At 40.9% G+C, this 16338-nt stretch overlaps 1 protein-coding gene across 1 annotated transcript in view; it reads right to left on the bottom strand.

Moving 5' to 3' along the window:
* The window catches only part of SMURF2 (SMAD specific E3 ubiquitin protein ligase 2), a 456801-nt gene that overhangs the window by 40776 nt on the left and 399687 nt on the right, over positions 1 to 16338 (bottom strand). The window contains exons 16-17 of the mRNA XM_053707978.1: positions 2916 to 3094; positions 1738 to 1875 (exon numbers count right to left, since the gene is read on the bottom strand). Coding sequence (XP_053563953.1) covers positions 1738 to 1875; positions 2916 to 3094 — 317 coding nt within the window. The remainder of the gene's footprint in view (positions 1 to 1737; positions 1876 to 2915; positions 3095 to 16338) is intronic.

Here is a 16338-nt window from a genome sequence, read left to right as displayed (position 1 = left end):
ACTTCCTGTTGGGAAGGAGAATATCCCACAAGTAATGGATGATCCGTGGACTGGATACACTTAACAAGAGAAAAGTGTTTTAATATAACACTGATGCTTATGCAAAACTAGGGAATGGGTAATAAAGGGATTATCAATCTTCTTAATCAAACATTTTCAAGTAGACTGTCCCTTTAATGGTCCTTTAAGTACATAGAGAAATTGATTACTTGACTTATAAGAATGCAAAAACTGTGTGAAGTGAAGTGCAATATGCAACAAAACTGAAAGACCGCAAACTTGAGGGCTGCTGGCTAACACCATTCTGATACAAGATCCGAATCTTCTCTGGACTATTCTATCAGAACAATTACACAAAATGTTTCAACCCTTATTATACACCCTTAGTTGTATTAAGCACAAAAAGATCTGCAAGTGTGGTAGTCACATTGTAAGAAAATCTTCAGAATCAAAGCATCGGTAATCAGGTTGTCAGTGTCAGGACTTTCTACTTCAATCATTTTTATACTAGTAAGTAAAGCAGCTAGATTTAATAAACCAGTCTGAATCTCTAAGGCATCACACTCACGTCTCCTGTGAATGTACACTAAATGCTACATTTGGCTTAAAGGGACACTGAACACAATTTTTTTCTTTTGTGATTCAGATAGAGCATGCATATTTAAGAAACTTTCAAATTTACTCCTATTATCAGAAATACACTACAACTGATCAAACTTGAATCTTTGGTGATAAAATCCCATTGGGGCTGCAGGAAACCATCCCAAGTAGTGTCTGCTTCCAACCAACTACCAATTGAAGGACAACAGACACAGATTTGTTAAAACAGATTTGTGGAAACCATGTAAGATAATGCAGGTTATGAGCTGCCTGAATAGCCTTGGCAAATTACTACCTGAATGCAGAATAACACCCTAAATAAAATCTGAAAAATAAAGGTTTTGGAGAGGAGGCACCTGAACAGAATAATGCGTCAGGCCTCCATCTCTTCACATTCTTTTTAACAAATCAAGAAAGGGGTCAGTGATACCCCATGATCAGCTCTTTACTAGAGGAGTTGCAGATACTTTTGCTCTATGGCATTACCAAAAAGAAAGAGTTGGAAAATAAAAATCTGTATCCATGCAAACAATACAACTTGGCTAGGAATCTGATACAGTGGTATCACTTAAAAGTGAAAAAACTGACTGGATTCCCAGAAGTAGCAGGAGCTGGGAAGGCCCCCATCTACTAGGTACAGAGACTGAATCCATAAAATCTTACCCAGCAAAAAATAGGATATGCAGAACCCGCAGAGGAATCTTCAGTAAGTTGCACCGAGTATATAGGAAGAGACAAACGAGCCTCATAAAAAGGTGAATAAGTAATGAAAATTATAAAACCACAAGAGAAATCCAAAAAGGGCAGAACTTTATTTTCTCTCTTTCAATAGGTATTTTTAGTTGTGCAGGTCTTTCTGGGTTATACAGAGACCAGCTCTAGAAGGGTGTATGTTACCCACCAACAAAAAAAATTAATGCAAAGAATCAGATAGAATAAACTGCAACCACAGTCAGCGTAAAGGAGTCTACAATTTAAAACGAAAATAAATTTTACCCCTACAGTTTAACTGTATTTCGCATTATGAAGCGCTAGCCTGTTCTTGTTTTAAGGGGAGGTAGGCTTTTTGGAGAGATTATCTGATCATTCCAGTTTAGCTTCATATTGTGACACCATAACAGCTATAAAAATACATACCTGACATACTCTTTTTTACTATCTTCAGTAACCGGGATACTTTTTCCATTGGGTTTTAATTCATGCTGAATTAGCTCACCATATGCACTGTGTTCCACACAAAATGTATGGTCTAGCACCCCTGTGATATCATTCTCTCTAAAATTTAAAAAAAAAATGAAAAAAACACATTAACAGAAAGATAAAATAATTAGAAAACAAATAACATGAGAAAATTATTAGTAAATACTAAATTATATTTAGACAATATATTTACATTACCTTGTTGAGAAGACTTGAAATATTTTGTAAAGTGCTTAATGGCTCAAAGGAAATGGCAGTCAGAAAATAAACCTCTAACAGTTTATCTTCTGGTAATGCATAATTATACAATTTTTGTATTAGTAGAAAGTATAAACACATCACAATACACTGCACAGACTGCAGGGAATGTGTGTACACAGGCATATGCCAACAGTGAAGGGCAGGACGTCGTACAATTAAAGGGACATTAAACACTAAATAAATGCTAGATAGAATTAAGCATTCAAAAAAAAGATGCGTTTGAGAACAACATGTAGATTTATTTTTTAAAGTTTCATTAGCTATTTAAATTTTGAAAACATAAGTGTAAAGTTTTAGTGTTTATAAAACAATGGGAGCTGCCATGTTGAACTTAGGTTACCTTCTCTGCTGTGGCCAATTAGAGACAGTTTTAAATAGGTCACTAGAGTGTGCAGCCAATGGCTGTGTGGGATAGAACAGTGGTCTGCACTTCCATTTCTAACAGGAACTGAAAAGCTCACATTTTCAGAATGGAATTACAGGAAAAGGGGACAAAAATATTGAAAGTATATTGAGTTTTTTTTTTGTAGTTTATCATTTTCTATTACCATCTCAAAGTGTTTAATGTCCCTTTAAATAATGCACTTTTAAGTCTCAATGTTCTACTAATCAAAAAAATATAATGGCATGTATAAAATAATTTAAACACACACACCCTGCTCAATTGCATTAGAAAATTTTATTTTAGAAGGTTTTTGTATGATGCTGTATACAAGGTTTTTTACTTGCCACCCCCAAGGTGATCTTATAGTAATTTACTTTGTTATCTGATCTCTTACAGAAATAATTATGTAAATCTATAAATGGCTTGTCCATTTTCCTATCCATCCGTTTAAAATTCAACCCACACTTACAAAATCCACACTAGACTGTTATGGAGATCAGGATCCACCAATTCCATGTCACTCAAGGTAATGGACTTCCCGAGCAGTTGCTTGTAGAATGGTAGCGTGAAACCCCCATCGATGTAATGCCCGTGAAACACTGCCATGCCCATGATGCGACCCACGAAATGGAAATATGATAGATGTTCCTGAGATTAAAAATTAGAGCCCTTAGTATTGCAAATATTGGCACTACAGCTGTATTATGGTGGATCAATCAACTCAACTGATTAAAGGACAACAAAACTTTGGATTTCCCTCCCTGACAAACTCACCATTTGGAGAGGAATAAAATCCAAATTATATATGAAAACAGTGACTGCCCCAAGAATAGGAGGGTAGGAGGAGGGCACAACATTACAGGTGAAAGAAATAGATCTTTAAAAATAATTATTAAACTTTGAACTATGCCAATAAACTACAACTGTATTCTCTTCATTCTCTCACTGATATGAATATCGAATAACAGAAATAATTTTCTTCATCACCATTATTGATATTTATAGTAATCACCCAATTATGAAATTGGATGGTTATTAACAGATAACAGGGTATCAGAGCAGTAAGCTAAAGCACCTTGCGATCATTTAGGTTAAAAGTGACAAACTGTCACCTTGCTATAATTGTGTGAAAAAAGCTTTATCCGAAAGTAAAAATCTAGAGTTGTTGTAGCTTTATGTGGTAAGTCAAAAACATACTTTTATGATTTAGATATAAAATGCAATTTAACCCCTTAAGGACCACAGCACTTTTCCATTTTCTGACCGTTTGGGACCAAGGCTATTTTTACATTTCTGCAGTGTTTGTGTTTAGCTGTAATTTTCCGCTCATTTACTGTACCCACACATATTATATACCGTTTTTCTCGCCATTAAATGGGCTTTCTAAAGATACCATTATTGTCATCATATCTTATAATTTACTATAATGTTTTTTTTTATAAAAAATGATGAAAAAAATGGAAAAAAACTCACTTTTTCTAACTTTAACTCCTAAAATCTGTTACACATCTACAACCACCAAAAAAACGCCCATGCTAAATAGTTTCTAAATTTTGTCCTGAGTTTAGAAATATCCAATGTTTACATGTTCTTTGCTTTTTTTGCAAGTTATAGGGCAATAAGTACAAGTAGCACTTTACTATTTCCAAACCACTTTTTTTCAAAATTAGCAATAGTTACATTGAAACACTGATATCTATCAGGAATCCCTGAATATTCCTTGACATGTATATATTTTTTTTAGAAGACAACCCAAAGTATTGATATAGGCCCATTTTGGTATATTTCAAGCCACCATTTCAAGTTCAGTTTCAAGTTATTTTTCAACCCATCTTGCCCCACACAATTAACTGATAGTATGCATTGATGTACATAAGATAGCACAAAGTTTGGATATACGGATATATATATATATATATTCACACACACACAGTATATAAAAAGCATATTTTTTATTACTTTCTCAGAGAAGCCAGATCCAGTCAAGACTAGGCGTTCAATTTCCAAGCCTTCAGCTTCAGAGAAACTAGATTTGGATGAAGGAAGGGACCCTGAAGTAGAAGGTCCTTCCTCAAAGGTAACCTCCAAGGTGAAAGAAATTACATCACTTTCAGATCCACGAGCCAGATCCTGCGAGGCTCTGCAGGAGCTAAAATAATCACAGACGTTCTCTCCTGCTAGATACGAGCAATTAAGGAGAGCAAGCAGATTAAACAGGGATGCTAGATTGATGTTCCAAGGAACCGCCAGAGCGGCTATCATAACAGATTGAGGATCGCTTGATCTTAACCGTACTTTGGAGGCTTGGTGTTTGACAAGACTCCATGAGATCCAACCCTGGAACCCCCAACCTGAAGGTTATCATTGTGAAAACCTCTGGTTGAAGAGCCCACTCTCCAGGATAAAAGTTGTGCCTGCTCAGAAAAACCGCTTCCCAGATGTCCACCCCTGGGATGTGGATGGCAGAGACGACAATCGTGAGACTCCACCTACTGGAGAATGCAAGTTACCTCCTTCATTGCTAAGGAACTCCGAGTTCCTCCCTGGTGGTTGATGAAACCACAGAGGAGAAGATGTCCAACTGGAATATGATAAACCGGACCAAGGCTAGTCTAGGCCAAGTTGTCATGGCATTGAAGATTGCTCTCAACACTAAGATGTTCATGGGAAGAGAAGACTCCTCAGACCAGCTTTTAAGGAGCTCCAAACTGCTCCCCAGCCTAACAGACTGGCATCCGTGGACACAATCATCTAAGAAGGTCTCAGGAAGCATGTGCCCCGAGACAGAAAGTCCTGCGAAATACATCACAAAAGTGTCTTGTTAGGGGATCCAGAACTATCCTCTGCGAGGGATCCAAGTGGTCTCCGTTCCATTGACTGAGCATGCATAACTGCAGAGGTCTCAGATGGAACCGAGCAAAGGGAATGATGTCTATTGAAGCAACCATCAGACAAATCCCTCCATGCATTGAGCCACTGATGGACGAATAGCAAACTGGAGAGAAAGACATGAAGCAAGAAGTTTGGAAAAATCATCACACCAGTGCCTGTGATTGATCCTGGGTCTATTTGCTCTGCTGTCTTGCAGCATTCTCCTCTGAGCCATTGAGGGCTCTTTTTTCTGACGTCCGTCGGAAAAATCGCATAGACAGGGAATCTATAATTATTCCTAAGAAACACACCCTTGTGAGTGGTACAAGGGAATGCTTTCCCAGATTCACTTTCCATCCTTGGGAACAGCAGAGGTCTCAGATGGAATGAAGGACAGACAACAACCTATTTGCCGGATGAAAAGATGAAGCTTGAACCAAGATGTCGTCCAGGTAAGGCGCCACAGCGATTCCCTGAGACCTGACCACTGCCAGAAGAGCCCCGAGAACCTTTGTGAAAATTCTGGGAGCTGTAGCCAGGCCAAAAGGAAGAGCAAATCTGGGATAAATAGGAGCGCCTAAGGCTTAGGTATAATTCAGGAATCAACACTCTGTGTGGTCCAATTACAAAAGACAATTTATTACAATTTCCATACAATAAAAACATACAATAAAAACAACAGATATATAGTGGAATTAAACCATAAGTTAAAAGGTCCTAATGATTAGATTTTGGGATTAGAAAGGGGATTGTCTAAACTCCCAATCTAAAAGGTGCCACTGGGAGGAAAAAGTGGGGGATCACTACTCAAAGGGGTGAAGTTATATACAAATAATTGCAATAATAGAACAGATGGGGGGTCACCCCACCAATAGGTCACAATGTGTTTAAAAACAAATGATTGTGGGTCGCAACTCAAATGTGCTGGTAATGTGTGAAAAAATATGTGAAAAATATATGTGGAAAAAATATATGAAAAAGTATATATAAATGGCGTGGATGAAAAAAACAAAAAAACAGGGGATCAAAACCGGTTTGTCCAAAAAAGATAATCAACAGTGACGTTGGAAAAAACAGAATTTATGTTTACCTGATAAATTTCTTTTTCCTACGGTGTGTCAGTTCCACGGCTTCATCCTTACTTGTGGGATATTCTCTTCCCCTACAGGAAATGGCAAAGAGAGCACACAGCAAGAGCTGTCCATATAGCCTCCCCTCTTGCTCCGCCCCCCAGTCATTCGACCGACGGTTAGGAGAAAAAGGAGAAACTATAGGGTGCCGTGGTGACTGTAGTGTACAGAAATAAAAATTTAAAACCTGACTAAAAGCCAGGGCGGGCCGTGGACCGGACACACCGTAGGAGAAAGAAATTTATCAGGTAAACATAAATTCTGTTTTCTCCTACATTGGTGTGTCCGGTCCACGGCTTCATCCTTACTTGTGGGAACCAATACCAAAGCTTTAGGACACGGATGAAGGGAGGGAACAAGTCAGGTTACCTAAACTGAAGGCACCACGGCTTGCAAAACCTTTCTCCCAAAACAGCCTCCGAAGAAGCATAAGTATCGAATTTCTAAAATTTGGCAAAAGTATGCAGAGAAGACCAAGTCGCTGCCTTACAGATCTGATCAACAGAAGCCTCGTTCTTGAAAGCCCATGCGGAAGCCACAGCTCTAGTAGAGTGAGCTGTAATTCGTTCAGGAGGCTGCCGTCCGGCAGTCTCATAAGCCAATCGGATGATGCTTTTCAGCCAAAAAGAAAGAGGTAGCAGTAGCTTTCTGCCCTCTCCTCTTACCAGAATAAACGACAAACAAGGATGATGTCTGCCTGAAATCCTTTGTTGCTTCTAAATAGAATTTTAAAGCACGGACCACATCTAGGTTGTGTAAAAAACGTTCCTTCTTCGAAACTGGATTCGGACACAGAGAAGGAACAACTATTTCCTGGTTAATATTCCTGTTGGAAACCACTTTTGGAAGAAAACCAGGCTTGGTGCGTAAAACTACCTTATCTGTATGGAATACCAGATAGGGAGAAGCACACTGCAAAGCAGATAATTCAGAAACTCTTCTAGCAGAAGAAATAGCAACCAAAAACAGAACTTTCCAAGACAGTAACTTAATATCTATGGAATGCATGGGTTCAAACGGAACCCCCTGAAGAACTGAAAGAACTAAATTTAGACTCCAAGGAGGAGTCATAGGTCTGTAGACAGGCTTAATTCTAACTAGTGCCTGTACAAACACCTGTACATCTGGCACGGCTGCCAGACGTTTGTGTAACAAAACAGACAGAGCAGATATCTGTCCTTTTAAAGAACTAGCTGACAAACCTTTATCCAAACCCTCTCTGAGAAAGGAAAGAATCCTAGGAATTTTAATTTTACTCCAAGAGAATCCCTTGGATTCACACCAACGGATATATTTTTGCCATATCTTATGGTAAATTTTCCTAGTTACAGGTTTTCTGGCTTGAACCAGAGTATCTATCACTGAATCTGAAAACCCACGCTTAGATAGAATCAAGCGTTCAATTTCCAAGCAGTCAGTTGCAGAGAGACTAGATTTGGATGTTCGAATGGACCTTGTACTAGAAGATCCTGTCTCAAAGGTAGCTTCCATGGTGGAGCCGATGACATATTCACCAGGTCTGCATACCAGGTCCTGCGTGGCCATGCAGGAGCTATTAGAATCACCGAGGCCTTCTCCTGTTTGATCCTGGCTACCAGCCTGGGAAGGAGAGGGAACGGTGGAAACACATAAGCTAGATTGAACGACCAAGGCGCCACTAATGCATCCACTAGTGTCGCCCTGGGATCCCTGGATCTGGACCCGTATCGAGGAACTTTGAAGTTCTGACGAGACGCCATCAGATCCATATCTGGAGTGCCCCATAGTTGAGTCAACTGGGCAAAGACCTGCGGGTGGAGTTCCCACTCCCCCGGATGGAAAGTCTGACGACTCAAATAATCCGCCTCCCAGTTGTCTACTCCTGGGAGGTGGATTGCAGATAGGTGGCAGGAGTGATCCTCCGCCCATTTGATGATCTTGGATACCTCTTTCATCGCCAAGGAACTCTTTGTTCCCCCCTGATGATTAATGTACGCTACAGTCGTCATGTTGTCCGACTGGAATCTTATGAATCTGGCCTTCGCTAGGTGAGGCCAGGCCAGGAGCGCATTGAATATCGCTCTCAGTTCCAAAATGTTTATCGGGAGAAGGGACTCTTCCCGAGACCATAGATCCTGAGCTTTCAGGGAGTCCCAGACTGCGCCCCAGCCTATGAGACTGGCGTCGGTCGTGACGATGACCCACTCTGGTCTGTTTATCGGGAGAAGGGACTCTTCCCGAGACCATAGATCCTGAGCTTTCAGGGAGTCCCAGACTGCGCCCCAGCCTATGAGACGATGACGCACTCTGGTCTGCGGAAACTCATTCCCTGAGACAGGTGATCCTGAGTCAACCACCAGCGGAGTGAGTCTCTGGTTACCTGGTCTACTTGTATCTGGGGAGACAAGTCTGCATAATCCCCATTCCACTGTTTGAGCATGCACAGTTGCAATGGTCTTAGATGAATTTGAGCAAAAGGAACCACGTCCATTGCTGCAACCATTAATCCTATTACCTCCATGCACTGAGCTATGGAAGGCTGAGGAATAGATTGAAGAACTTGACAAGCGTTTAGAAGTTTTAATTTTCTGACCTCTGTCAGAAAAATCTTCATTTCTACAGAATCTATTATTGTTCCCAGAAAAGGAACCCTTGTGGATGGGGACAGGGAACTCTTTTCTACGTTCACCTTCCACCCGTGAGACCTGAGAAAAGCTAATACAATGTCTGTATGAGCCCTTGTTTTGGAAAGGGACGACGCTTGGATTAGAATGTCGTCTAAGTAAGGTGCTACAGCAATGCCCCTCGGTCTTAGAACCGCTAGAAGGGACCCTAACACCTTTGTGAAAATTCTGGGAGCAGTGGCTAAACCGAACGGAAGAGCCACGAACTGGTAATGATTGTCCAGAAAGGCGAACCTTAGGAACTGATGATGATCTTTGTGGATAGCAATATGTAGGTATGCATCCTTTAAGTCCACGGTAGTCATGTATTTACCCTCCTGGATTGTTGGTAAAATCGTCCGAATGGTTTCCATTTTGAATGATGGAACTCTGAGGAATTTGTTTAGAATTTTTAAATCCAGAATTGGCCTGAAATTTCCTTCTTTTTTGGGAACTACAAACAGGTTTGAGTAAAAACCCAGTCCTTGTTCCGCTGTTGGAACTGGGTGTATCACTCCCATCTTTAATGTAAGAATGCCTGTCTCTTTATCTGGTCTGAAGATAAGCGAGACATGTGGAACCTTCCCCTTGGAGGAAGTTCCTTGAATTCTAGAAGATACCCCTGAGCGACTATGTCTAGTGCCCAGGGATCCGGAACATCTCTTGCCCAAGCCTGAGCAAAGAGAGAAAGTCTGCCCCCTACTAAATCCGGTCCCGGATCGGGGGCTACCCCTTCATGCTGCCTTGGTAGCAGCCGCAGGCTTCTTGGCCTGTTTACCCTTGTTCCAGCCTTGCATTGGTTTCCATGCTGGTTTAGGCTGGGAATTGTTACCCTCTTGTCTAGAGGCTGCAGAGTTAGGAGACGGTACGTTCCTGAAATTGCGAAAGGAACGAAAATTAGATTTGTTCTTAGCCTTGAAAGGCCTATCCTGTAGGAGGGCATGGCCCTTTCCCCCAGTGATGTCTGAAATAATCTCCTTCAATTCTGGCCCGAAAAGGGTCTTACCTTTGAAAGGAATATTAAGCAGTTTTGTCTTGGACGACACATCCGCCGACCAAGATTTTAGCCAAAGCGCTCTGCGCGCCACTATTGCAAAACCTGAATTTTTCGCCGCTAATTTAGCCAATTGAAAAGCGGCATCCAAAATCAAGGAATTAGCCAACTTTAGTGCGTGAATTCTGTCCATGACTTCCTCATATGGAGTCTCCTTATGGAGCGAATTCTCTAGTTCCTCGAACCAAAAAGACGCCGCCGTGGTGACAGGAATAATGCACGAAATTGGTTGGAGAAGGAAACCTTGCTGAACAAATATCTTTTTAAGCAATCCTTCCAATTTTTTATCCATAGGATCTTTGAAAGCGCAACTGTCCTCAATAGGAATAGTTGTGCGTTTGGCCAACGTTGAAACTGCCCCCTCAACCTTAGGGACTGTTTGCCATGCGTCCCTTCTGGGGTCGACAATGGGGAACATTTTCTTAAATATAGGAGGTGGGACAAAAGGTATACCTGGCTTCTCCCACTCCTTAGTCACTATGTCCGCCACCCTCTTGGGTATCGGAAAGGCATCAGCGTGCACAGGGACCTCTAAGAATTTGTCCATTTTGCACAATTTCTCTGGAATCACCAAAGAGTCACAATCATCAAGAGTAGTTAGCACCTCCTTAAGCAGGGCGCGGAGATGTTCTAACTTAAATTTAAATGCCACAATATCAGGTTCTGCCTGCTGAGAAACTTTTCCTGAATCAGAAATTTCTCCCTCAGACAGACCCTACCTCACTGCCAATTCAGACTGGTGTGTGGGTATAACAGATAAATTATCGTCAGCGCCCACTTGCTCATCCTCTGTATTTAAAACTGAGCAATCACGCTTTCTGGGAAATGCTGGCAGTTTGGATAAAAGATTTGCTATAGAATTATCCATTACTGCAGTTAATTGCTGCATAGTAACAAGCATTGGCGCGCTAGATGTACTAGGTACCGCCTGCGCGGGCAAAACTGGTGTTGACACAGAAGGAGAGGATGATGAGCTATCCCCACTACCTTCATTTGAAGAATCATCTTGGGCAACCTTATTAAATGTGACAGTACTGTCCTTACTTTGTTTGGACGCCATGGCACAATTTAAACATACATTTAAAGGGGGAACCACCTTGGCCTCCATGCACACAGAACATATGCTATCTGAAGGTATAGACATGTTAGACAGATTTTGGCAGGCTATTAATGCAAAAAAAAGTTTTTAAACAAAACCGTTACTGTCTCTTTAAATAATAAAAAGAGCACACTTTATTTCTGAATGTTTGAAAAACTATGAAGGAAATATCCGATCTTTACAAAATTTGCACCCCAGTGTCTTAATGCTTTGAAAGTATTGCACACCAAATTTCAAGTCTCTAACCCCTTAAATGAGCAAACCGGAGCTAATTGTTCAATTTACCGGTTTAAACACACTACAGTCCCTGCCACAGACTCTGTTGCGGCTTTTACCTTCCTTGGGGGTTATTCACCACAGAAATAAGCCTTCTTGAATTCGTTTTTATGGCCACAGGACCCTCTCACATGAAGCTGCATGCACTGCCTATGGAAGTAACTGCGCAACTGAGGCGCGAAAATGAGGCCTCCTCCCTCTGCATACCAGAGTGAAGGGGCCTTCCTGACTAGATTAGGCGTCTAAACAATTGCCAGGCGTAATAAAAACGTTCCCAAAAGTGTTCCAAAGTCACAAAACACTCCAAAAATCATATAAATATGATATAAATCAATCGATTTAGCCCACAATAGTGTCAACCAGCATAGAGCCCATTTATAAGCCTTCATTCTGTTATCAGTCTAAGAAAATGGCTTACCGATCCCATAAGGGAAAACTGACAGTCTTCTAGCATTACTATGTCTTGTTAGAAAAGAGGCTAGTCATACCTGGAGCAGAAAAGTCTGCAAACTGTTCCCCCCAACCGAAGTTCTCTGGTTTCAACAGTCCTGCGTGGGAACAGCAATGGATTTTAGTTACTGGTGCTAAAATCATACTCCTCTTTTAACAGAACTCTTCATCACTTTCTGTTGTAGAGTAAATAGTACAAACCGGCACTATTTTAAAATAACAAACTCTTGATAGAAGAAATAAAAACTACAACTAACACCACATACTCTTTACCATCCCCGTGGAGATGCTACTTGTTCAGAGCGGCAAACAGAATGACTGGGGGGCGGAGCCAGAGGGGGGGCTATATGGTCAGCTCTTGCTGTGTGCCCTCTTTGCCATTTCCTGTAGGGGAAGAGAATATCCCACAAGTAAGGATGAAGCCGTGGACCGGACACACCAATGTAGGAGAAAACAATGTGGAATAATTCGAACAATGTGTGATGGTGAACAATGGATAATTAGTCCAATCAGATCAACAAATACAACCACAATTTCAAATCATACACGTGATATGCACAGTGACAGATATTCTAGATTAAGACAGATATATAAGTGGAAAAAGACAAGCATCTAATATTAAAATAAACAACAATAATAAACAACGATACTATAATCCATACATAAAAAATGACAAATAGAAATCCCTAAAAAAGTCCTATGGAATGTCCAAAATAACAATAAAAATCCATTGGGTAAAACAGATCACTGATAAAAGACGAGTAGATAAAATAAGGGTAAAAAACGATCCTAGGAGCTGTCTTGGTCCAGAATCCTAGTCTGTACAACATGGACCTAACACATATGAGTTCATGCTGATAACAGGCTCCAATGTCTGTGCTCAGGAAGAAGGTTCCCTTATTCACTCCAGTTACATCAATACCTGATATCTCTCAGTGCTCTGGCTGTGTCTTATGTGCTAAGCTAGCTCCCAGTAGTGCATTGCAGCTGCTTCAAAAAAGGATATCTAACACATATGAGTTCATGCTGATAACAGGCTCCAATGTCTGTGCTCAAGAAGAAGGTTCCCTTATTCACTCCAGTTACATCAATACCTGATATCTCTCAGTGCTCTGGCCGGGTCCAGCAGCAGCTGTCTTAATCTAGAATATCTGTCACTGTGCATATCACGTGTATGATTTGAAATTGTGGTTGTATTTGTTGATCTGATTGGACTAATTATCCATTGTTCACCATCACACATTGTTCGAATTATTCCACATTGTTTTTTCCAACGTCACTGTTGATTATCTTTTTTGGACAAACCGGTTTTGATCCCCTGTTTTTTTTTTTTGGTTTTTTGGTTTTTTCATCCACGCCATTTATATATACTTTTTCATATATTTTTTCCACATATATTTTTCACACATTACCAGCACATTTGAGTTGCGACCCACAATCATTTGTTTTTAAACACATTGTGACCTATTGGTGGGGTGACCCCCCATCTGTTCTATTATTGCAATTATTTGTATATAACTTCACCCCTTTGAGTAGTGATCCCCCACTTTTTCCTCCCAGTGGCACCTTTTAGATTGGGAGTTTAGACAATCCCCTTTCTAATCCCAAAATCTAATCATTAGGACCTTTTAACTTATGGTTTAATTCCACTATATATCTGTTGTTTTTATTGTATGTTTTTATTGTATGAGAAATTGTAATAAATTGTCTTTTGTAATTGGACCACACAGAGTGTTGATTAGGGGGTCTTCTTTATAGTGTAGCCGGTATGAAGTCCTAGGTGCTGATTGCTCTCCCACTCACCTCTGCCAAAAGGAAGAGCAGCCAACTGAAAAAAACTATCCATAAAGGCAAACCATAGGACTTGGTGATGTTCCCTGAGAATGGGAACATGAAGATACGCATCCTTAAGATCTATTGTAGTCAAGAACTGAACTCCTGAACCAAGGGAAGAATGGAACGAAAAGTATCAATTTAGAAGGATGGATCCCTGAGGAATTTGTGGAGACCCTTTAGGCCTAAAAAGGGAAAAAAAGTTCCCTCTTCTTTGGGAACAACAAAAGGATTTGAATAGAATCCTTGACCCTGTTCCTCTACGGGAACTCGAACAAACCCTCCCAGGGAAGAAAGGTCCTTTACTCAGTTTAAGAAGGCCTCCTCTTTACCTGGATTGCAGATAGCCTTGACAGGAAAAAAAACTAAATTTATGCTTACCTGATAAATTACTTTCTTTTACGATATGACGAGTCCACGGATTTCATCCTTACTTGTGGGATATTAACCTCCTGCTAACAGGAAGTGGCAAAGAGCACCACAGCAGAGCTATACATATAGCCCCTCCCCTTCCCCTCCACCATCAGTCATTCGGCCGAAGGTTATAGGAAGAGAAAAGGAAAGGCTAAAAAGGTGCAGTGGTGACTGAAGTTTTCAAAAAATAAAATAAACCTGTCTTAAAATAACAGGGAGGGTCGTGGACTCGTCATATCGTAAAAGAAAGTAATTTATCAGGTAAGCATAAAATTAGTTTTCGTTTACAAAGATATGACGAGTCCACGGATTTCATCCTTACTTGTGGGAAACCAATACCAAAGCAATAGGACACGGATGAAAGGGAAGGACAAGACACGAACCTAAACGGAAGGCACCACTGCTTGAAGAACCTTTCTCCCAAAGATAGCTTCAGAAGAAGCAAAAGTATCAAATTTGTAAAATTTGGAAAAAGTGTGAAGGGACGACCAAGTCGCAACCTTACAAATCTGTTCCACAGATGCATAGTTTTTAAAAGCCCATGTGGAAGCCACAGCCCTAGTAGAATGAGCCGTAATTCTTTCAGGAGGCTGCTGTCCAGCAGTCTCATATGCCAGGCGGATGAAACTTCTCAGCCAAAAAGAAAGAGGTAGCCGTAGCTTTCTGACCCCTACGCTTTCCAGAATAAACAATGAATAATGAAGATGATTGACAGAAATCCTTAGTTGCCTGTAAGTAAAACTTTAAGGCACTGACCACGTCCAAGTTATGTAACAGGCGCTCCTTCTTAGAAGAAGGATTAGGACACAAGGAAGGAACAACAATTTCCTGATTAATATTCTTATTCGAAACAACCTTAGGAAGGAACCCAGGTTTGGTACGTAAAACCACCTTATCAGAATGAAATATAAGATAAGGCGAATCACACTGTAATGCTGAAAGCTCAGAAACTCTTCGAGCAGAAGAAATAGCAACTAAAAACAGAACTTTCCAAGATAATAGTTTAATATCTATGGAATGCATAGGTTCAAACGGAACCCCTTGCAGAACTCTAAGAACTAAAGGAGTAATAGGTCTAAATACAGGCTTAATTCTAGATAGAGCCTGACAAAAAGACTAAACATCTGATACATTTGCCAAACGTTTGTGAAACAGAATTGACAAAGCTGAAATTTGTCCCTTTAAGGAACTTGCTGATAACCCTTTCTCCAATCCTTCTTGGAGAAAAGACAAAATCCTAGGAATTCTAACTTTACTCCATAAATAACCCTTGGATTCAAACCAATAAAGATATTTACGCCATATCTTATGATAGATCTTTCTAGCCTGTATCAAAGTATTGATAACTGAATCAGAGAATCCTTGCTTCGATAAAATCAAGCGTTCAATCTCCACGCAGTCCATTAATGAGAAATTAGATTTGGATGTTGGAAAGGTCCTGTCTCAACGGAAGTTTGCACGGTGGCAGAGAGGACATGTCCACTAGATCCGCATACCAAGTCCTGCGTGGCCACACAGGCGCTATCAGGAACACTGAAGCTCTCTCCTGTTTGATTCGAGCAATCAAGCGTGGGAGGAGAGGAAACGGTGGAAACACATAAGCTAGGCTGAACAACCAAGGTACTGCCAAGGCATTTATCAGTTCGGCCTGAGGATCCCTTGACCGGGATCCGTATCTTGGAAGCTTGGCATTCTGACGACATGCCATCAAATCCAATTCCGGTCTGCCCCATCTGAGAATCAATGAGGCAAATACCTCCGGGTGAAGTTCCCACTCCCCCGGATGAAAAGTCTGTCGACTTAGAAAATCTGCTTCCCAGTTCTCTACCCCTGGGATGTAGATCGCTGACAGATGACAAGAGTGGGCCTCTGCCCAACTGATTATCTTGGATACTAATACCATCGCTAAGGAACTCCTTGTTCCCCCCTGATGATCGACATATGCCACAGTCGTTATGTTGTCTGACTGGAATATGATGAATTTGGCCGAAGCCAACTGAGGCCACGCCTGAAGCGCATTGAATATTGTTCTCAGTTCCAGAATATTGATTGGAAGTAGAGACTCCACCTGAATCCAAACACCCTGTGCCTTCAGGGAGTTCCAAACTGCACCCCAGCCCAGA

This window comes from Bombina bombina, chromosome 1, assembly GCF_027579735.1.
Source record: "Bombina bombina isolate aBomBom1 chromosome 1, aBomBom1.pri, whole genome shotgun sequence".
Taxonomy (NCBI): Eukaryota; Metazoa; Chordata; class Amphibia; order Anura; family Bombinatoridae; genus Bombina; species Bombina bombina.
The sequence above is the reverse complement of the archived record's forward strand: the minus strand, read 5'-3'. Positions and strand labels throughout refer to the sequence as shown.